Below are 24,036 nucleotides of genomic sequence, written 5' to 3' on the forward strand. Positions count from 1 at the left end.
ATATATAAATTCAAAATAATAATTATACCAATTTGAAAATATAAAAAGTAATTTAGATACCTAGGAAAAGAAAGTGTCCAATTACTTCTCTTAATTAATTTCCTACAATTTGCTAAAATTTTCAATTTTCTTCTCATGGTGACTTTACTCCTTTTTTTTTTTTTTTAATTTCGAGTTTAATATATGGTAAGAAAGATTAAATAAGAAGGAAAAAACATTAAAAAAAAAAAATCCTTAACACGTTATAAAATAATATATTATTTCATTTGTATATTTGGCAAACACTTCTCATTTATTTTAATCAGAGTCTATTATGTAACTATTTGGTTTTGTTTTTAAAATTATGCTAAAAAACAACTTTTTAGAGATTTTCTTAAAATATAAAAAATTGACAACCTATTTATATTTCATAGAATAAAATCATACAAAATTTACTAGTTTTTTATGAAATATAAATATGTTTTATTTTTAATAATTTTATTTCTTTTAGCATTAATTTTTTTTTTGTTTGTATAAGTTTCTATCGATTCATTTTGAAATTTAGCTAAAAATTAAACTCTTTTATGTGCAAGATGAGTATTATATTAAAAAGTTCGGGATGGATAAACTTAATTTTTAAAAACTAAAAATAAAAGGGATGAAAAAGCGTTCAAATTGAAAATAATTTAAATTTGAAATTGTTTTCAATTGCGATCGATCGTAATTAAAATGTAACATTTTGGTATTACATATTTTTTAAAAACGATTTTACGTTAATCTAAATATATTTTTAAAAATGTACCGAAAAAAACAATCAGACAATAATAATGAGCATTTATTCGTCAGTCGTTTTTTTTTAATGTAATGAATGAAGAAGATATTTAAAAAATATATATAATAGACGTTTTCTTTTTAAATAAAAACCGACGGATTAAAATAAAACTAAAAGCTTTAGAGAATAATAATAAAAAAAGGACGGAAATAGAATTTAAAATTTGAATAACTATATATATATATATATATAAAAGAATAAAAAAGAAATAAAAAGAAAGCAAAACGCTTTTGTTTTTTTTTTTTTTTTTTTTTCTTTTCTTCTTTGAATTTATTTCCGTAAGAGGGGCCCAGGGTAGCAGGTTAGCGATGAGGAAGAATCCAACGGATGAAAAGGCAGTAGCAGAGTAAAGTAGGCGTAGAGGATCATAACCGAGGAAATGGAAGAATAGAATTTAGGAGAGATGAAGGGAAGGTGATGATGATGGTGATGATGATGATGATGATGGAGGGCCTCGTCTTCTTTAGGCTTTGTTTAGGAACATCAAATCCTTTCCTTCTTCCTCGCCTTTACTAAATTTCTACAAATCTCTCACCAAACTCCAAGTTCCGCCATTGTTACACCACCTCTGTTCTTCGCATTTCTCACTTTCCTTTTCTCCTGGATTCCTCTTCTCCTAATGTAAGTTTCCCCTTTCCTTTTTTTTTTTTCTTTTGTTTCTTTTTGTTGTTGTTGTTGTTGTTTTTTCTTTTTTTCTTTTTTCTTTTTTTCTTTTTTCATCTTGCCTGCAGTGTTAGTAAACTGTGTTGTTCTCTAGGATTTTCTTGTTTTGTTGCTATTGAGTTGGTGTCGTTGTCATCGTCGTCGTCGTTTTACAGGGCTTTGAATCTTGATTTTTTTTCGGGTGGATTTAATTTAATATGTTGTAGTTACTGAATGTTGTGGATCTGGAGTGTGTGTTTTTTTTTTTCTTCGGCATTAGAATCTCTGAAATGATTGACTTGCTGCTGTTGGTAGTTATGTTCGGATTTTGTTGTGTGAATTTTTTGAAGTCTTAGTAGATCGTACTATCACCACAAGGGAATTCGTGATTCTGTTTTTGGATGATGTCTGTGAATGAGGATGTTTGGATGTTAGTAATTGAATTTTTCTCGTTTCCTCTTAATTTACTTAGCAAGTGAATGTGGTTTATTATTGTACAGGTGGTTCAAGTGAGTAAAGAAACAGTGTCGTATTGTTGGTGAGCGGCTATTTTTTTTTTTCTCTTGTGAGACTTTTCAGTTCTTCTTAGGGTTCACATCTTAGATAGAAAAATGAAGTGTGCTAAAGGATGAGTTTTGAAATATGGTTCATATGGTCATGGGAAGACTAACTTTTACTGCAAACATTTGGACAAGGAATGTTATCCAATTTACAAGCTGAATTGGAAGACCTTCATCAAGATTTTGAGGATTTGAGCATGTCGAAACGGCTCATGAGAAGTATGAGCCAGAAATTGAGGAGGAAGAATAACAAAGGTGTTGCTGAGGAAGAGGACATTTCAAGGGGAATATCTTTGAGATGTCTTACATTATATGGTAGAGGTGGAGGTTGCAAAGTTGGTGCTGACACTGGTGAAGAAATTGGTGACCCAGGTAGTAGAAGGAGATCCAGTGCCAGTGAGGAAGGTAAGGGATATAAATCGTTATTCGGTACTGAAGAAAATGGTGTGGATTGCTTCTCATATGGTGTAAAGGAAAGATTTCGTAAGAAACAAAGCCCAAAGCATTCTGAACTTCGGGACTCGGCGAGGAACAGCGACGTTCATATTTTTCTTCCGGATGACATTCTGGAAATGTGCTTGATGAGGCTTCCTCTTACAAGTCTCATGAATGCTCGCCTCGTATGCAAAAAGTGGAGATATTTAACTAGCACTCGTCGTTTTTTACAAATGAGACGGGAATGTTTATATCAGACTCCATGGATATTTTTATTTGGTGCTGTTAAAGAGGGCTATTGCTCTGGCGAGATACATGCACTGGATGTATCTCTAAAGCAATGGCATAGAATAGATGCTGATATTCTCAAGGGAAGATTTATGTTCTCTATAGCCAGTATCCAGGATGATATATATGTCATTGGTGGTTGTTCTAGCTTGACCAACTTTGGGAAAGTAGATAAGAGCTCCTTCAGGACCCATAAAGGGGTCTTAGTGTTTAGTCCTTTAACTAAATCTTGGCGCAAAATTGCGTCTATGAAGTATGCCAGATCAATGCCTATATTGGGAACTTCTGAGGTCAACTCAGATTTTTCAGTAGTTCAGAGCCATCATAATCGGCAAGATAGACGTTATATGAGATCACGTGCCGGTGGTTCATTGGATGTTTATGAGGATCCTCACAGGCTCTCCCTAAGACGTCAAGTCAGAAATCCTGTGGAAGACAACGATATTTCAATGTTGTCTAATAGGAAGTCATATAAGTTTATTCGACAAAAGAGTGATCAGTCTCGTGCAAAGGGACATCGTAGGTTTGTGATTATTGCTATAGGAGGCCTAGGATCTTGGGATGAGCCGATAGATTCAGGAGAGATTTATGATTCATCATCAAATAAATGGACAGAAATTCAGAGGCTCCCTGTGGATTTCGGTATTATATGTTCTGGGGTTGTCTGCAATGGGATCTTCTATGTTTATTCCGAGACAGACAGACTTGCAGGTTATGACATCGAAAGAGGCTTTTGGATTGGAATCCAAACATCCCCATTCCCACCTCGTGTTCATGAGTACTACCCCAAACTTGTATCCTCTAATGGTCGGCTGTTCATGCTTTCCGTCTCCTGGTGTGAAGGGGATGGACAAATAGGGCAGAGAAACAAGGCTGTGAGGAAACTGTGGGAGTTAGATCTTGTGTACCTTGCCTGGACAGAGGTATCAGTGCATCCCGATGCGCCAATGGACTGGAATGCTGCATTTGTTGCTGACAGAAACCTTATATTTGGAATTGAAATGTTCAAAATCTTCGGCCAGGTACTAGACTTTTTGACAGTGTGTGACATCTCCAACGTGGTATCGGACTGGAATCACATTTCAAGAACTCGTGTAACTCATGAAATGGATGCATCTTCCTGCTTGACCAAATCAATGGCAGTTCTCCATCTTTAAGATCCTCTCTCTCTATCCGCCTCAGTTGCCTTGAGCTTGAAGAAATTTGAAATAATGCTTTCTCATGTTGAAGATATATGGTGCAATCCAAAGGTAAAATTTCACATCTTGTATCAAAATTTTTTTGGACGCGATTAATTCATCTTAGTTTCTTCAACAGACATTAGGGGTTATATATTGGCCCTCACTGTGTAATTTTATGTCAAATCATCTTTCTCGTAATTGATTTTATATCTCAAGTAAATTCCGTTTTGTTTCATGATATTCCACGAACACAAGTTTTAGCATAATAAACTTTTTGTGCTGATTGATTATCGTTCCAAGTTGTCCATAATGTAGTACTCTTTGGAATTTCTGTCCTCTTTCTGTTCTAGCAGTCATTTCTGGAAGAGGACAGAGTTTTCTAGGAAATAATTTTCTTTCAAATGAAACAGGCCATCCATCCTTACATTATGGGTTTGGATTTGGTTTTTGGCTGATTGATCTTGCCCTCTGGATTATTATTGGGACTAAACTAGCTATTGAAGGATAGGACTCAACCGTTTTGATTCGATTAATTGCAAAGATGATGTTGCCTTTCTATTTCGTTTATTGCGGGGTTTCAACTTTCAACTTTAAGAAAATGGATGTGTCGGTGGGTTGGTAGACTATTTAGTCATATGATTGCTATTATTTTAAATCCACGAAAGTTTTCATTGTTTGTTATGTTCGTATTTGGCAACTTGTTAGACTATTGGAAGTGAAATTATAGCGTTTGTGAAACTATCCACTAAATTTAGTATAGTCAGCAAAGTATGGTCAGGGATCGGAATTTATGAGTCTGACGCTTATGTTATAGTTTTAAAGACTTTTGTTTGTAAATTATTAGTTGTCAATATTTGTTGTTTTTTATTGTACTCATTATTTTGTAACTGAAGGTGCTCACAATTTGTGCTTTTTGTAGTACTTTTTTTCTTTTTAAAATACTTGTTTGTTGGGTGCTGTGCAAATTTTCCATGAAATATGTTAAAATGTTTGATAAAATTTATGGAATAAAAAATATTTAAAAATATAACAAAAGATAACTATTTATCAACGATGAACAAAGATAAACTTTGATAGACACTATCATCTATCACCGATAGATATGGATAGTTGTTTTTCGATGTTTGTCAACTTGGTATTTAGCTATATTTGAAAACACTTCTAGCAGCTTTGTCATTTTAAACAATTATCTTGAAGATCAACTTACCATTATTTATTTGTCTGATGAATGATAATTGAGATTGATGGTTTATGTCATAAATGAGTTGTAGGCAACCATTATTCAAGGCAGAAGTTAGGATTTCAAAGTACCATATTTTCATACTTTACTTGGCTAATAAAATATATTTGAAGAATTAAAGTTTTTCGGAAAGAACCAACACAGAGTTAATGAGTAGTAAAGTTATCATCTCTACCTACATTCACCGTCCAGTTTTCCCTTTAACATAAATGTAACATCTTTTCATTATTTTACAAGTAAGTTGTTGATGAACTTGGAGAAGCTTATTATAGAAGGCATCATGAAATGAAACCAACTTGAAGAGAGGTGTTGAGATCTGTAAAGATGAATAAATGTGTAAATCTGTAAATATCAGTATTCAATGTGCGTGCATTTATATATTCCTAATTTCTCAAAATTGAGAATTATGGTTTCATTTTAAGTCACCAAGCTAATTTGATATCTTTGTAACTTTTAAGCTTACCAAATAAGAACCCATTACTCTACAACTTTAAAATTTCTTGTCTTGTTAGGTACTTTCTATCAATATTTTCAAAAACCAAAACCAAAGTTTTGAGACTAAGAATATAGTTTTTATTTTTAAAATACGGCTAAGAATCTTACTCACCTAAGAAATATGACAACCAAGGGAAGAAATTACTAAATGGAGCATTAAAGAGACTAAATTTAGGCAAGTGGGTCAAAGAAATAAAATCTAGCAAAGTATATTGATAAATACATTGAAAAGAAATCCACCAGAAAATTAAAAACTTAGAAAAACACCACCTTTCCCCAATATTGCCTTCCCGAACTTGATATTGACGTTTATTTGATTAACAACAAAAGAACTTACATGCTATAAGAACCACTCAACAAACCAAATTTCTGACAATAAGACTAAAGAACTGAAGACTTTATACATCCAAGACCTACCTTCAATACTTAGGCTCTCTCGCAAACCAAAAGAAGAAATAATGATAAGAAGAAAAAAGAAAAGAAAAGAAAAGGGAAAGAAAATTCCATTTGCAAAGGCAACCGAAGCCACAAATAATTGGACAAGAGCACATGTAGAAACAAGGTTTATCCCATATTACTAGGATTAGGAAATATATTGGAGAAGTTGGGTAACTTATCAACATGTCTTAAGGCACGCTCAGCAATTTGTCTTGTTTTGTAATCACCATGCTGGAAGGCATCAACAAGAGCTGTACTCACATTTGGATTATTTGAGAATTTGATTGCTATGTCGTCTGAGCGCAACAGCCTCTCGACCGTCCAAACAGCTCTTCTCATCAGGTTCTCTGTACGGTTTTCGAGCAACACATTAAATATAGGCTGAACACCGTCTGCGTCGTACAAAATGTTAACTCCCTTTTCAACATCGACCCCATCGTCCAACAGCGTAGATAGTGCTGCAAGCGCTGCCTCGACGACCTTCTCGTTTGTGTGATCTAATAGGGCTACTAATTTGTTCACTGCCCTATCCTCCAAAAGACAAAAACTTTCCCTCAAAGAACATGTACCTCGGTGGAGAGGACACAGCCCTGTTAGCACTGGTTGTGCGCTGAGACATGGAAAAATTGAGGCACAAAATCCAGGTTCGGGAAGCGTAGGTATCTGAGTCAAATTCTTGGATTCTAGAGATAAGTTTTCCAATGCCAAGGCTGAAACCATCTGCACATTGTCGAGTCCATTAGACTGAAGCAGTTCAATGAATAAAGCAGCAAGATTGTGCCTGCGACAAAATACAAGAGCATCAGGCTCACGATCAGCAGACGGTACAAGGCTTGTGATCCTTGCAAGAATTCGAACGAGGCCTTCAAGGAATGGTGTTAAAAATCGGCCACCTCTAGTCTCCCCTTGGCGGAGTTGAACAATTCTAAGGTAGACCAACTCAAAAGCTCCTTCATCAAGCATCTGCCTGGAGAGGCCAAAATCCATTTCTGGGAGATCAGCTAGAAGCCCCACAGCAGCTGCTTGTTCTTCGGTGATTCCAGTATTTTCCGCTATGATTCTAAATAAACTGCTCAGCTGGCCAACTGAACCACGTAGAGCATCTGCTAGCTCCTGGCTCAAGTGTGGGGAGATATTCTGGAGGAGCTTTATAGCAGAAACACGCAAGTCCAGCTGTGGGGCTTCAATAAATTGAACCAAGCTGATAACTGCACCAGAGCTTCTAATGGCGTTAACAATACTTGAAATCGTTGAAGGAGAACTTGTAAGTCCAACAAGAACCTGGAGAAGCTTGCATTCGATAGCTGGACCGGTATTGCTAATGAGTTGTAGCAGGTTATGGATAGTATCTTCAGAGACAAGTGTAGACTGATTATTAGGTTCTACTGGAATTGAATTGAAATCACAGCCTGAGCTCACAACATTGGCAAGAATTGTTGCAGATACTTCTTTTAGCTTCATGGGAAGTTGATTCGAACTAACTGTGAAAAGATCCTTAACGAGAGGTGGAAGTATCCCTTCCTGAACCAAAACTCTTGCACTAGCCTCAAACGATGATATCTGGTTCAAGGCTTTTAATGCAGCTTCTTTTGACTGCTTATCACCACTTCTCATGATATTAATTAGAGACGACCCCACAGTCTGAGCCACAAAGAGTTTTACATCGTTATTTAGAACTAGCTCGCCCAAATGTGCAGCCATGGATTGTTTAGTTTCTGGAGGGCCTGTAACAATCCCATCGAAACATTAAAATAAAAAAATAAAAACCATCGAAACAGTATGGATATTTCCACTCCAAACCTATCCAAAAGTTAAAAACAATATCTACGATAGAGTAACACATTCATCATTTTAATGTTGAAGAACTTCCTTTGCTGAGGCAGTAATAAAAGTTAGCAATTTACCCTGTGTAGAGAATCGATTTAGAGGACTGACAAGAATGATTGAACACACTAACACAGACACATCATGAAATAACACAATCGAATGCTTCATAATAATTTTTTTAGTACTTGAAAATAAAAATTAAAAGCTTAAACACATGTATTTCTATTGCAACAAATGTTATGAAACAAAAGAAAATTTAACCTTTTAAAGTTCTCTTAGAATACAGCAATCTTCAACAGATGTCATGTACAAAAGCAATATCCAAGAAAATAAATAACAAAGCTCAAATATCACTTCCCGTTTCTACATTTCAGTTTGTTTATCGCATTCTGTTTTCAACTATCCATTTTTTCATTTTTTACCCAGTAACTTTTTTTCTCTTTCCTATGTGTTTTTTTTTTAACTACATTTGCACATGCAGGTTTATCACGTTAGTGTTGAAATTGGAAAAGACCTATCAAATTCTGAAAAAGGGAAAAGACCTACTATTAGAACTCTAATTCATCAACTTAAAAGTTGTAAAGGAAGCTCTCTCACCCTTCGACCTGGAATTCTTTGTCTTAAATGCTGAAAAGCCCTTTGCCTAGTATATTAAAATTTTGGAGCATATTTGAATCACTAGCAGTTTTTAAATTAGAAAATGGAAGAAATATCTTCTTTTGGCTTGATTTATGGTGTCCGGATCTTCCTTTTAAATGGAGATATCCTTGACTTTTCCGCATTGCTTCACTACCTAATGGAAGTACAAATGATCATCAGGACTCGGCTACTGCTTTGTGGAATTCATTCCCTCGAAGGCAACTAAAAGAGGAATTCCCAGAACTCCAGCAACTACTTTGTAGCATAAAAGGCATAAGTCCATCTCAAGTGCCTGATTCTCAGCTATGGTCATTGGACTCAGTCTGGAAAATATTTGGCTAAATCCTTGTCAAAGCACTTGATTGCTTCATCCCCTCTTGACAAAGAAATTTTCCAAGTATAAGTCAATGAGCCCCAGTTAATATTCTGATTTGGATATTAATTTTTGGTTCCGTCTAGGTGTCAAGCGTTCAGATTCATTGCAACATAAATTGCAGTATCATTATTTAACTCCCTGCATACACGCCCTCTGTTTAGCCAACGGTGAAGATTTGCAGCACTTAATCTTCAATTGCTCGTTCTCAAGCAAATGTTGGTGGAAGCTTTTCTCCTACTTTAGTTTACAATGGGTGTTTTGGGCATTTATATCGTGACATTATCTACCAAATTTTGGTATGTCCATCATTAGCAGCTAAAGCACAATTGCTGTGGTCCAATGCAGTCAGAACTTTGATTTCAAAACTACGATTTGGATGTAACCAGCAGGTCTTCCATGACAAGTCTAATGATTGGTCAGATTGTTTTGACTCAACTCGTCTACTAGCTTCTTCTTTGTGTTCTCAAACTAAGTTTTCTATGGATTATTCCATTCATGATATTTGTCTGAATTTGGATGCTTTCATTTCCTCATTGTAATCCTGTCCATATGGCGAATTACACTCCAAATTATTAGCTGTTTGTTATAGGAATATGAGAAGGGTGCTACGGGCAGTCAACCTAGTTGAAATAGCCAGGCCCTAGCTTTCATGCTTACTTTCCATACCCAAAAAAGGCTTTCATGCTTACTTTGTATCCATTTATTTTGAACGTTAGTCTCTTTTCATTTTATCAATAAGTTTGTTTCCGTTTTAAAAAAATACAATGGTTGCTTAACCAAAGCACATATTCTTTAAGAACACAATACACTACAATCCAAGTGATGAACTTCATAATCCGAAAGCATGTCTTTTTTGGACCCCATTTCTAAAAAGAACGGTAAAATGTTAGCATCATGGCAGAAAGGTTTCTTCTCCAAAGCTGGTAGGCTAACTCTAATCAGATCAATGCTTAGCGGCATTCTCATTTATTGTCTTTCCTTTGCTCACTTTGTAAGAGCCTTGAGAAGCTTATGAGAGATTTTCTTTGAGAAGAGGTGGATGAAGGGAATAGTTCTCATTTGGTTAATTGAAGGTTGTTGGGCACCCTGTTAACCAAGAGGGTCAGAATTGATAATTTAAGGGTTCAAAATAGAGCTTTGTTGGCTAAGTGGCTTTCGAGTTTTGTCCTTGAGCTTGAATCCTTGTGACATAGAATCATTGTGATTTGTGAGTAAGCACGGCACTCATCCTTTTGATTGGGTGGCTAAAGGGGTCAAAGGCAAACACCAAAATCGTTGGAAAGATATATCGCTTGAGCTTCCCTCATTTTCTCATTTGGTTCATCGTACTGTGGAGGATGGTAAGGATATGTATTTCTAGGATGATTAGTGGGTGGGGGTTATAGCCTTCTTTGCTATGCATTTCCTCATCTTTATCATTTGTATTCCTTCAAAAAAGCGCATGGTCTCTAATTTCTTGGTTTGGTCCAAAAACTCTACGTCCTTTTCTTTCGGGTTTTGCCTTCATTTTTCCAAGAAAAAAACGGTGGAGGTTGCCTCTCTTCTTCCTTTATTGGAGGAGTACATTTTTAGGGTTGAGAGAAGGGATATTCGTGGTTGTTGGATCCCTCCCCTATTAATGAGTTGGCCATTGATGTGGTTTGGAGAATTAAGATTCCAAAGAAAATCAAGTTCATTACTTGACAAGTTTTGCTTGGTTGGGTGAACACTTGATAAACTTGCTAGAAAGATGACCTCGCTACTTGATCCTTTGTTGTATTCTTTATCGAAAGGGGAAAAATCCTTTTTGGGATTGTCAGTATGTGAGCTATGTGTGGGTTACAAGTTACTTCATGTAGGCGTTTGTCAGTTGGTCTTTGATGTGGTTTGGAGGATTAAGATTCCAAAGAAATTCAAAAATTCTTTCTTGGCAAGTTGACTCTAAAGCTGTCACAGCACAATCCAAAAGGATCGAGGCTTTTTCACTGAAATAGGACCCCAAAGCCTCCACCAAAAAATCCTCAATCTTATTGGGAGGTAAATCAACATCCAGAACTCCTTTTTTATAATCGGATTATAATGATTCGACCTGATTCATATGATTCAATATTCCAAGACATGCAGTTCCTCTCAAATTAGATTCAAAACACTTTTACCTCCATCTAGAGTTAATTCGTATGATACCAACTACTGTATCGTACAATTTTGGAATCACTAGTTGCATCTGCTCTAAGTAGGACCAATTGACTTTATTGTGGGTTTTTCCCAAGTCAGGTTTCATCAAAAAGAAAAAAACAAAAATCAAGCTTCATCAAGAAAACCTCCTTTTTTTTGCTTTGGAATCACCAAATATTTGTACGCAACCAAAAAAGCATCTAGAATTTGTCATCCCCAAAAAACAGCTTGCACATCATCAACAATGGGTGGGGGATCTTTCTAAGCCTTTTAGCCAATGCTTTTGCTATAATTTTGTAATGGGAAGTAATTAGGCTAAGTTTGTTATTTCAGTTTAAGTACTCTAAGTTATCTTTTCGTAACTCCAAGGTAAAATTTCTGAAGAGCTCTCCAAGCAAAACCCCTCTCAATCAATCCAACAAGAAGAGTGAGCTTTTCTTCGACTCTCCTTTCAATGTTAGTAGTGAGGAATTTGAGCATTTAGATAGGTCAACCGAACTTGAAAGTCAGAAACATTTTAAGCCTCTAAAAACCGATCTCAATGCGCTGTTTCAATGCGAGGAAGAGCCAGGATCCGCAAAGTTTCCGTCTGCTACTCATTTTTGTCCCCGGTTTTGCGAAATACCAGATCATTTAAAATCAATAGTAGCTGATTGTGGAATTACTTTAATTTGATTTTTCAACGGTTTATTGTATTTTTCCTTAATGTAAGACCAACATCAGTCATTCTTGGAATTTCCTTTATATGGGTGGCAAGTACATCCTTCACGTCAATGCTGAATAGTGGAAGACTTCTTCGAGCTTCCTCTGGATTATGGATTATTTTGGTTAGGCAGTTTCGAGGTAGCGGGTTGCATCTTCTTGAGAGTTTTTAGTTTCAATTTAGTTCTTCATGAGAGGATTTTGCATTACGCTTTGTAATTAGATTTATTTGGATATGATTTTGTTTAGCTTGATCTCTTCTATGTTTAGCTTGAATTTGTTTTGTAGCTTTCTTGTAGAGGTAGTTTGAATTTTGTCTTTTCTCTTGCTCTTAGTATAATACTCTTGTACTTTGAGCTGAAGGCTCTTTTATTAATAATAATTTAAGAGGTTTGTCTCCTTTAGCAAAAAAAAACAAATTTTGGCCACATTGCCTCTCTTAGGGCAAGGAAGCTGTGTGTCTCATTCGTGCATTTATTAATGCCTCCCTTTTCAAAAAAATTGTGGAACACCAAAAAGTAGGTTGTGCTTCACTATGTTTCACGTTTTTTCTAAAGTCACGTGCCATACCATTTGTGATTTTTTATTTCTCAAATATGAAATCGCCTCGAAAATCTCCAACTTATTAAACCGAGATTCAAGTTTCTTCTCCAACTCAAGTCTAAAGGAGTCTAATTCAAATTATCAAATGTGAATTCATGTCCAACCGCTCTCACATACAAATTAGAAAAGTAACTAACCACCTCAGTTTCTGTATCTTGCTATGTCTTTAGCAAGTGACCCTTTGCAGTTTCCATGGTTGGAATACAACTCCTTCATTTTCTAGTTGATGCCCCTTTTTCAACCATCTAAGCTTACAATTTCGAAGCCACATTTTTTGCTCTATCAAGATCATATTAGCCAGTTCTTTTAGATTGTTTATGTCCCTCCTGAATTTTCATTCCACTGCCTGTTAGCTTTTAACACATCTGAGCCATCATAGCGTCAGAGAGTCTTTTCTTAGAGTCTTGAATATTGTTGAAGACATCTTTATGCCATTAGGTAAGGAAACTCTTCAAGTTTTTTGATGATGTGCAAGTTGAATTTGAAAGGAGAGGGACCCAATTAAGCATCTCCATTTTCAACACGATGGGTAAATGATCAAAGATAATATGATTACTTTTTCTATCAAAATTTTCTTAAAAGCATCAATCCCTTTCTTAGAGACAGAATTTGCCCAGTAAACAAGGTCCATTTTCACATTAGATAAGGTAATTAAGCTTTTACTGAGCAGAATATACACAAAATCAAGATTAAGAAATAACTTCTTCATACTCTTTTGTGCTTCTCCCTCCCCAAATTTCTCTTCCAGCATCTATCAACACTAAAATCACCACATAGACACCACAGTCCTTGACATATCCCAAAAACAACTCTAAGTTCTTGCCAGAAGTGACCTTTCCCTCGAGTGGAAGAGGGGCTATAGGTGCTAGATAACCACCCCTTAAACAAATGATTAGAACTCAAGCAGACAGACAGAGATAGAGAAAACTCCAGACATTGGTAGAGACTTCAACTCTATTTTCCTTCCACATCACTAAAATGCCTCCATATGAGCCTTAAATGCCAAAGAACATCCAACCAATTTTTCTAGACCTCCAAAGCGGTTTGATAGTTTTCTACACAGAGTATCCTTGATAAAGGCTCTTTTAGGGGGAGGGGACCCACTACTTCTACCTCTAGTTCTTTTTATAGAAACAATAACTTTCATTTGAGAGAAAAAAAAAAAGAATACAAAGGCATACAAAAAAACAACTCACTAAAACTCCTTAACTACAAGAAGTGGGTCTAATTAAGTAAAATGTTGCCAATGGAATAGTTACAGAAGGCTTCTAAATTGAAGCCCACATGAAATCTAACGAAGGACCAACCCTTGCTAAGATCCCTTTCCCTACCACAAAACACCTCATCGTTCCTCTCCCCTCAAACATCCCAAATAATAGCACACACCCCAGCCAACCACAAAAAGCGCCCTTTCTCTTCGAAAGGTGGATGGAGGAGGAACTCCTTCATCATCACACGTACCCTCTGATGTCCAACATAGCTAACTCCAAACTCCGGCAAAAAAGAACTCCACAAAGCCTACACATACTGGCAAAAAAGACGATCAAGGTCTTTCACTGCCTTTAGATAAAGCAAACAACAAAAAGGCCTAACAACTGAGGTCCTTCTCCTAACAAGAATATTAACAATGTTAAACCGACCAAGCAAGACTTGCCAAATAAATAACCTGACTTTCTTGGAAACCTTATCCTCCAAAAGTAAACTTCCTTGGGGGGGAGGGATCTAACAACAAATAGAACGACGATTTACACGTATAACCCTGACTTGGATTAGAACTCCAAGCACGAACACTCTTCTCCCCTCCCTAAAACTTCACCCCCAAGCAAAGAAAGAAAAGAGGCGACCTCTGTCGTTTCCCAATTGGTCAAATTACGACAGAACCCGAAAGAAAAGACACAGGATTCTCATACCCAACTAAGAGATCCGACATCATATAGTTTTTGGAAAAGGATAAATGGTAAATATGTGAAAATAACAAGCAAAGAGACCTCTCCCTCACCCACTAATCTTCCAAAAGATATGTGTCCTTCCTATCCCCCACAAAATAACGTATATATCGAGAGAAGGTTGAAATCTCAAAAGAGATATCTTTCCAAGGATTTTTTCTCCATTCATTCATAAGGATATGTGTCATGCTTACTCACGACGATTCGATGCCATAGAGAGTTGGGTTCAAGGAGAAAGCGCCAGAGCCACTTAGCCAACAAAGCTTTGGTGCGAATTTTTAAGTTACCAATCTCTAAGCCCCCCTACTCACAAGGCACCCCATCACCTCCCAACTAACCAAATGAGATCCACTTCCTTCATCCACCTCTACTGACCAAAAAATATTCATATACTTTTCAATGCACTTATACACCAAGCAAGGATACTGAAAAGCAACAAATAATACACAAGAATTCCACCCAGCACTGACCTAATCAGGGTTAATTTGTCCGTTTTAGAAAAGAACCCTTCCTTCCACGTCGCCAATCCTTATAAATTTCTCACAAATAGGATCCCAAAAAGTCATGGCTCAGGTTTCCACCTAGAGGAAGCCCGAGATAGGAAGAAGAGAAAGAGCCAACCTCGCAATCAATACCAAAAATATTACGTTTGCTCCTATTGATCTTTAGCCCAGACATTTATTCAAAGAAAGCCACCATATGGTTAAGGATGAGAAAGGACTCCTCTTTCCCAGAGAAAAATAATACAGTATCACCCGCAAATTGAAGATGCTTTAAAGCAACTTTGTCCTTCCAATCCTAAAAAGATCAATGATGTTTCCTTCCACCCCTTAAAAACGAGCTGGCTTAAGACATCCACGACAATTAAGATCAAAAAAGGAGACAAAGGGTCCCCTTGTATTAAACTTTTAGAAGCTTGAATCAACGCTTTCGAGGTTGCATTGATGAGGATAGAACTCTTCAGATTCCTGATCAGACCCCCAAATCAACATTCTCCTTTTGTAGCCAAAACCTTTTCTTTATCAGCAGTCTATCCAAAAAATCCCAATCCATGTGGTCACTTTTGCCACTAGTTCAACCGTCAAATCCACTTGATCCTTTTTCACCCATGTCAACAAATCCACTTGATCCTTTTTCACCCATGTCAACAGAAGGCCTTTGTAACTCTCACTTTTCTGCTACTTGCACTACCTTGGGTCTGCTGCATAATTTCCTCTTCACCTAAGCATTGACTAAATCTTGCATGAAAGGATAGTTCAGGTCTCCTTTGCATTAGAATCTCCTTCCTCCTTGTTGCCCTCAAATTCCACTAACCCCATATTTCTTAAGGTTTGCTAGGAAAAACCTGGCGACAATCAATACCCCTAAATAAAGGTTGTGATAAATCAACTTTAGCATCCTCTCTTTTATCTTTTTCTTCAGCTAGCAGATCATCATCTGTCTTGCAAGGGATACTAGATACGGAGGATTCAGAAGTCATGTCCACTTCTTTTCCTTTTCTCTCTTCTATACGATGGTTTTGTTTTATAGAATTAAGTGAGAAAAAATGAAAGAATATAGGGCATACAAAAAAAAGCCCACAAAAGCACCCTTCTAAAAAAAGAGTTTGCAACCAAGTAAGATAATACGTAAGAAATAATACAAAATGACTTTGAAGTTGAAGCCCATAGCAAAACATGAAACCTCATAACCTTACTAGGGTCCTTACCCAAACCTTTGCACACTTTATTGTTCTTTTCCCCAAATATCCTACATCACAGCACAACAGTCTAGGAAACCACAAAAGGCGATCTTTCTCTTTGAAAAGTGTATCGAAGAGGAACTATTACTTTAATTCCATAGATTTGTCGATTTATGCCAACCATAAATTCTTTCCACGTTAGATTTGAAATAAGAGGACCCCCAAAACCGTTTCATATCCATAAGTTCTCTTTGAAAGGTATGTCCCTCTACATTTACTATTACTTTTAAGTCTTTAATTCTATAGATATGTAGACTTAAGTGGATCCCCAAAACCCTTTTATTGCCAAGGCTAGATTCATTTTCCTCAAATTACCAATGCCCTAGTTTCCTCCCTCTAGTGAATATGAAACTACTTTCCACTTGATTTCCCTTGCTTGCTGCCATTCAAAGAAAATCCATTATCTTCTTTCCTAAGGACAGTACATCTTCCCTGACCATTAGGAACACTTGACATAAATTAAATTGGCAAGCTTCAAAGACTAAGGTACTCAAGATTAAAGCACTCCTCGAGAGGCACAAATTTTCTCCAGTTCCCCAGTGTCCTTGTAAACTTTTCTTCAATTGGACTCCAAAACTCCGCTTTTCCAGGTATTTGGTTGTTATCTGTCTCCACTAAACAAGTCTCTTTCATGTCTAGATATCTCTAAAATCAAAATATAAAAACTCTTTTTCAGGGAAAAGAGAAAGAAAGAAAGAAAGAATATTAGATTAGACCTTGCAAATCACATGTCCAATGTGTCTCACCGTTGGCTACATATCTAACAAGCAATATAAATATTTTTCTCAAAATAGAGGCATGTTTTATTAAGAAAGTGCTATAACTTTTTCCACAGTGGACTTGATACCAGTATAAGAGGCAAAGGTGAAGTACAGCATTCAGGAAAATATTTCCTATTGGTAGGGTCTAGGAACCATAGTCACATAAATAAGGCAAGTGTGAGAATGCCCAGCAGATAGCCAGCAGAAATATGTTTCAATACAGGTTTGACATGCACATTCTAATGGGTCTTTCAAATATAACTTAGAACAAGGATACCGCAGGATGGGGTTTGGCATGTATTTATGCAACTGTATTTCATTATAAATTTGTTGAAGTATTGTACAGAAAGCATGGAAACAAATACTTTTTTAAGTGAATTGAACCTTCTCCTGCATACAAGCAACGACAAGAAATGTTTGCTTCCTGACTTTCTTCAAAAGAAGCACATACCAAACAATAACTATTGAGAACTACTGAGAACTTATAACTGGAGATCACGCACATACCTTCAAGAATCTGTGTCAGAAGAGGCCTCAGTCTACCATATTCAGCCATTTGTCGAATGTTATTCTCACACACCTCCAGGTTTTCTAATGTTCTATCAGCATTTTCAACTGTGGTGATGTTCTCAGATTTACTGCTCGACATTCCAACTAATATAAGAATTGCCCCATTAACTGAACCGATCTCTTCACACAAGGCTTCAGACTTGGAAAGCTCATACAGCAAAGCTACAGCTTCCTCCTTCTCCTTTGAACGCTCATGGCGCAGGAACTTTACTACTGTGTGAAGAGTGTCACCTTCAGCTAACATTTCCTGCCAAATGAAACAAGAGGTTCACAAAACCCCGAATTCGACATGCCAATGAAATCATACTATAACTCGCGAATGACAACCTTACACTCACTATCTTCTTGTGCCACAATTCTAAGGGTTTCCAAAGCTCTAAACTGGACTTTTCGACTTGTGCTCTTCAACAAGCTAACAATCATAGGTATTAACCCAGCATTTCGTGCGATGTGCCTTGACAAACCCTTTTGGCAGACATGTTGAACATACTTCAAAGATCCCAAAGTTTCATTTTCTGGACTTCCCAAGTTAAGTGACTTACGAGCCTTATCTAGCTGAACAGCTTCATTCCTAGCAGTCCACTCTTCAATAGTATTCCGCAAAGCAATACTGGGATTCAATTCCGTGCTTTTTAATTCCTTAAGTGTCATAGGACAAATTGGCCTCCTTCTACTTTCCTTACATTCGTTGAACCACATTTCAATGGCCGCACGTTCGAACGTTTGCCCACTTTCTATAGTAACAGGATCCCTCATTACTTGCTTCGTTAGAGGGCACAAAAACGAATCATAAATAGGTTCAATATGCAGTCTTGCATAATAACTACTCTCATCAGATACACTTCCAGAATCCTCATAACTTCCATCCCAACTCTCTGCCATCCGATCTATAAATCAAGCCCTGAGAAACAAAGCCACCACAAGATTAACCACACAGTAGCACAAGAAACCCGAATGAACTTAAAGAAAAACAATCCCAACAATCACAAAAACGTCTAAATAACATTTCAGAATTGAGCAAATCAAAAACAGCATAACCCAGAAATCAAACCTGCAATGGCTACGACCCAATCGTGATCACGCGTGGCAGGGGAAGCTAAAAGCAAGCACATTAAAAAAAATCCAAAAGCTTGGTGATTCCTTTCAGCAGGAAAGAATCAGGGCAAGACTAATTTCCTGGAAAAACAATCCAGGAGGGCTGGTTGACCAAAGTGGACTCCATTAGAGGGTAGTTGGCTGTCACCCATTAAAGAAGGAAGAAGGATAGGAGTGAAATTGTTGATGGTGGAGATGAAATTGGGACTTTTTCTGAGGTCGGAGTGAGATGCGATGGGGGAATACGAGGTAGAAAGGAAGGGATGTGATTAGGGGAAGCAACAGGAGCTTCCAAACAACCAAAAGAAGAGAGAGAGAGAGCGAGAGGAGGGGGGGGGGGGGGGGGTGAGTCTTTGACCGTAAGAGAGAGAGAGAAAGAGAAGGCGCAAGCCACAAGAGAGAAACTTGACGAGGATGGAAGTGAGACCCCACCATTTTTTCACAGACCCGAGCTCTTAGTTGTGTTGCGGCGAGTTCCAGCTCTAACCTCTAACCACCTGTTCCCTCACACACACACACACACACACTCGTTCTTGTTTTCTTTTTTTGAAAGGTTCCCTTTTTGTGTTTTTGTTCTTATCTTTTATAAAAAAATTCTCTTTTTTTTTTTCATTTTGTTGACTTGTCAACTTAAATCTTTTTACTCAAAAGGATATTTTACGTGATTCACTCAAAAAATATATATATAATACTACTTATGTGTAGCTTGTAATAAAAGAAATATGTATAGTAAAAAATATGTTTAATTTTTAAAAGTTTCGATGATATCTCTTAGCTTTAGAAAAACCAAAATATACTTGCATTCAATTTCAAAATAGTTGATACTTTGTGTTGGGATAACTTCAGAAGAAGTCAAACTACTGGGTAAATCCAATAAGGTTGTTTCATTCTAAATAGATACAATACATGTATAAAATAGACAAATGTCAATGAAAAGTACACTAAGCAATTGGATTGCTCAACTCAATTGGTCTACATTGGACCATGAGGTTGAGGTCGAAGCTAATTTGGCTCTCTTGCTTTGAAAAATGCCAACGACGAGGGATGAACCAATTGAATCACTCGATCTATAGGAGCATTGTTCCATGTAGCAAAAGTTGACCCGTTGATTGTTGGCACCTGCTTTTAAAGCTTGTTTATATCTAAATATTGTTTTATGAGTATGAATGTTACATAATTTGAATTTTAACATGTGGAATAATTATGATTCGTTGCAAATACTGCAAGTAGATTCAAACTATTAGCATATATATCAAAATTTAGTATTTTTTATTGTTGTTGTTGAGTTAACACTGCCTAAACATCGACTTAAACTTTTTATTTCCAAATTTAATACAAAAATTGAGAGAGAGAGACCTAAATTTTCATTTGAAATTACAGTAGGTTTTGAAACAATTGCTTACAACAATAGCTTTTGTAAAATTTATTTTAATTGACAAGGAATAAGTTTGTTACATGTGTATAGTTAATAAATACTGAATTATTGTATTTTAGATATGGTAACGTGGACTTAGTATTACAAATAATACGGTAATTATTAATAACGTGATGAGTTTAATATATAAAATAAATTTCAGTTTTAGTTTATCAATTTTAAATTTTTTTATTAAATATCCTATTTGAAAAAAAAAATCTCATCATATTTCAGAAGACAAAAGATCTTAAATTCAAATATTCAACTCAAAATGGTACTTGAAAAGATATTTTCTAAGTTTTAAAGAGGTTGGGAAAGAAAAGTGAGATTTTGGAGTGATTTCAGTACATTTAACCGCACAAAATTAACACCAAATGCAATTCTAATTATCTGATTGTAAATCTACAAACTAAATTGTGAAATTTAAAATATGACCGGTGATTAAATTCATCTATTCCTCTTGCTAAAAGTATATTTGTTTAAAACTTTACTATAAATGGTAAATTTGCTAAAATATTTATAAAATATAACATTTAGATGTTTATCGATGTGTATTATTGATAAAATCTAATTTTTTTTATTATATTTCGTAAATATTTTGATTTATTGTGCTATATTTGGAAATGTCTCCATGTTTTTTAATTAATTAATTAAATGTATGAGAACAATAAATGTAGTCAGAAATTAAATTGGAAAATTGTTAAAAATAAAAAATTGACCAAATATTTATAACATATAGTAAAATTTCAAATTCTATTAATAATAAACATTGATAGATAGTAGTATACTTCTATCAGTGGCATTGATGGATAGTTTCTATCATTGATAGAATCTAAAATTTTGCTATAAATAGTAAATATTTTAATTTATTTTACTATTTTAGAAAACGTCTCAATTAAATTTGACATTATTGAAAATAAAAATAAAGATAATTAGTAACTAAACTTAATTTGATGATTCAATATAGTTACGAGATAAATAAGATTTTAAATTAATTAATTTATATAATATATTTAATGTTATATTAAAGGTTAATTTTTATAAATATAGCAAGCGATAAAATAGATACGTATAACAAAATTAAAAAGCTCATATTTTTAAAAAGATATTTTAGATTTGCTTTTCATTTCCTTCTCTTTCTTCCCTTTCTCTTTCGCAAAATTTTGAGATAGAAATTGATATAAGATATTGAAAAAAATTATTAGGATATTGGTACAAATCTAAACGACTAAAATGAGCGGATATAACTTATTTTTATAAAATAATTATATGATATTTAAAAATTTTTAAAAATAATTTTAAAGAGAATATGATTCTTGAAACACTACAAGAAAATGGATCATTCCCGACGCACAACACGACGTCGGCATAAGGAACGTCGGGAATAAGGGTTTTCCCGACGCCGTGAACACCGCGTCGGGAAAGAAAACACTCTTTCCCGACGCACCAAGAACGCGTCGGCAAGAATTCGTCGGGAGAAGGGTAAATTAAATTTAAAAAACAAACTATTCCCGACGCCGTGCACAGTGCGTCGGGAACGGCGTCAGGAAAAGTGCGTCGGGAAAACCTTTTAATGAGCGTCGGGAATGCCACTTTTCCCGACGCTTTTAGGGGGATTTTCCGATGCCGCGGCACTGCGTCGGGAAATCCCCTTTTTAATCATTTCAGTTCTGTAATTTACAGAACCGAAATCGAGAGGAAAAACGAGAGGAGAAGCCGAGAGGGGAGAAGAGAGAATCGTCGTCGTCGTTCTGTTTCGCCGCTGTCCCTTGCCGCCGTCCTTGCCGCCATTCAGCCGCCGTCTGCCACTTTAGGTAAGTGGAAAATTAAATTTTATTTAGTTTAAATTTATGTTTTAGGGGTTTTTTTTAGGAAAATTATTTTAGGATTTTATTTTGGAATAGATTTTTGTTTGTTAAATGTATTTTTGTATAGAATGTGTGTAATTTGTGGTTGAATTGAAATTTGAATGGTTTAGGGTTTAGGGTTATTTAGAAAATTGAATTGAGGGAAGAGTTTATAGTTAAATGAAAATTGAATGGGGGTTGAATTGGGGGAGGGGGTTTATTGTTAAATTGAAAATTAAATTGGGAGGGGGGGGTTTATAGTTGAATTGAAAATTGAAATGGGAGGGGAGGGGGGGATTTATAGTTAAATTGAAAATTGAATTGGGGGGGGGGGGTCGAGGGAGGATTTATAGTTAAATTTAAAATTGAATTGGGGAGAGGGAGGTTTAAGTTAAATTGAAAATTGAAATTGGAGGGGATGGGGGTTAATAGTTAAATTGAAGCCCGGGGGGTGGGGATTTATAGTTTATGTTTTGAATTGAAAATGTAAATTAAGATTTGTTTTGGCTATCCTGTTTGTGTTCAATATTTGTATTGTTGATTTGAGATGGCTATCCTGCAGTTATGATAGCTTTTTTGTTTTGAATTTGTTTATGTTTTGGATGGCTATCCTGCAGTTATGGTAGCCTTTTTTGTTTTGAATTTGCTGGTTTGAATGGTAGCCTTTTTTGTTTTGAATTTGCTGATTTGAATGGGTGATAGTAGGATAGTTTGAAGTATTTTGTTGTTAATAATTAGGCTGTGTTGGCTATCCTGCAGTTATGGTAGCCTCTGTAGTTTGGAGGGGTTTGTAGGATGCGAAGATATGTTGTTAATATTTTGAAGTAGTAGTTTGTTTTCTACGTCCATAGCCATTATGTCATATCGACGATCAAATTTTATGGAGATGGACGATATGTTCCTCCAGTTTGAGGACGATTTAGATAATAACATCGCGGGAGGGTCGTCATCTGTGGGTGACAATACGGGTGAGTCTAAGAATTTTCTTCATTTTAACTTACAAATATTTCATGTTCTTTTTCCTAACTTTATATGTTATTATCGATTTATTGAGCAGAGTCTTCTTCTCAACAAGCGACTCCGACTCCTAGGAGACGTGCGCAGTCTCGACTCTTGGAGTTAGAGTGCCACGTTGCAATAAATGAGCGCATTCCGATGACGATCGCCCCTAGAGCGGAGAAGCCTATTTCTCCACACGTCGTTCGCTTCAGTCAGGCAATAGGCGTGTGCGTGCGAAAGACATTTCCCGTCTGCTGTCTTAAGTGAGCAGACATTGAGAGAGTATACATTGAGGTCATCAAGGGCGACCTCTAGGTAATTAAATGCACTACGCATTTATATATGATTTCATTTGAAATATATCTAACTTTAACCAATCTAATGTGTTATGTTTGTAATGTGTAGCGATTGTTTGTGCTTGATTTCAATGATCAAGCGATGAACAGGTTTGTTGAGCATTAGATGCTCACGACCTTTAAAGAGTTCCGGGCCGACTGTCATAGACATTTCCAAAAGTACAGCGACCCGGAGGAGGCTCGTGCTAACCCACCAAACACATTGGTTGGACGTGATGAGAATTGGCACTTCCTCTACGACCATTATATCAGCCGTGCATTCCAGGTATTTGTCATGATTAATTATGATAACAAGTTTTAATATGTATACGAAATAAACAATATAATTGTTTTAATGTAGGAGCAATCACGGACGAACAAGGATGCTAGACAGAAGCAGCCTTACAATCATAGTAGCGGGTCCAAGTCATTTCTACAACGACAGTATGAGCTCACTGAAAGAAAAGGGCAGTCAGTCGATTGTGTGGAATTGTTTCGGGAAACACACGTTCGAGCTGGGACATTCGTGTCGCAGGCCGCCGAGGATGCGCATGTAAGTTATGCCCTTATTAATTATCCACTTTCATTATATATTTTTGCACGTTACCTAACATAGTTTTAAATTTGTTGCAGAATCAAATGCTGGAACTCCAATCCCAGCCTACCCTAGAGGGTAGTCAGCCATTCTCTGAGGATGAGATATGCGATCAGGTGTTGGGTAGACGACCAGGCTACTCAAAAGGCCTTGGTTGGGGACCCAAGCCGAAGGCCCGCAGAACGGCGAGTGCAAGCAATTCGTCGACATCTTGTTCGCCGTCCACAGAAAAAGAGATTGAATTACAAGCTAAACTTCATGAAGCTTTGGAACGGATTGAAGTACAAGATAGAAATCACCAAGCATTAGCTTCACAAGTGGAAAGTATGAAAAAGATTAAGA

The 24,036-nt window shown here is 36.2% G+C and overlaps 2 protein-coding genes across 2 annotated transcripts; one reads left to right on the forward strand and one right to left on the reverse strand.

Annotated features, from left to right (window-relative positions):
* The first annotated feature begins 1,182 nt into the window (after positions 1-1,182).
* Positions 1,183-4,213, forward strand: LOC103502615 (F-box/kelch-repeat protein At5g42350). Its single transcript, XM_008466607.3, has 2 exons — positions 1,183-1,432; positions 1,954-4,213. The coding sequence occupies exon 2, from the start codon at positions 2,151-2,153 to the stop codon at positions 3,891-3,893; it is 1,743 nt and encodes a 580-aa protein (XP_008464829.1). The 5' UTR covers positions 1,183-1,432; positions 1,954-2,150; the 3' UTR covers positions 3,894-4,213.
* Positions 4,214-5,836: 1,623 nt separating this feature from the next.
* On the reverse strand, positions 5,837-18,861 carry LOC103502616 (U-box domain-containing protein 44). Its single transcript, XM_008466608.3, has 4 exons — positions 18,461-18,861; positions 17,737-18,310; positions 17,347-17,656; positions 5,837-7,814 (listed from the first exon to the last, which is right to left on the reverse strand). The coding sequence occupies exons 2-4, from the start codon at positions 18,289-18,291 to the stop codon at positions 6,217-6,219; spliced, it is 2,463 nt and encodes an 820-aa protein (XP_008464830.1). The 5' UTR covers positions 18,292-18,310; positions 18,461-18,861; the 3' UTR covers positions 5,837-6,216.
* Positions 18,862-24,036: the final 5,175 nt, after the last annotated feature.

Source organism: Cucumis melo, chromosome 3 (genome assembly GCF_025177605.1).
Source record: "Cucumis melo cultivar AY chromosome 3, USDA_Cmelo_AY_1.0, whole genome shotgun sequence".
Lineage (NCBI taxonomy): Eukaryota > Viridiplantae > Streptophyta > Magnoliopsida > Cucurbitales > Cucurbitaceae > Cucumis > Cucumis melo.

What these genes read in the sequence shown, in the direction of transcription:
- LOC103502615 (XM_008466607.3), top strand. Translation starts at nt 2,151, where the DNA reads ATGTTATCCAATTTACAAGCTGAATTGGAAGACCTTCATCAAGATTTT.
- LOC103502616 (XM_008466608.3), bottom strand. Translation starts at nt 18,291, where the DNA reads ATGGCAGAGAGTTGGGATGGAAGTTATGAGGATTCTGGAAGTGTATCT. An exon ending in AAGAAGATAGTGAGTGTAAG is followed by an intron (nt 17,657 to 17,736) that starts GTTGTCATTCGC and finishes TTCATTTGGCAG; the next exon opens with GAAATGTTAGCTGAAGGTGA. An exon ending in TCTGACACAGATTCTTGAAG is followed by an intron (nt 7,815 to 17,346) that starts GTATGTGCGTGA and finishes GGATTGTTACAG; the next exon opens with GCCCTCCAGAAACTAAACAA.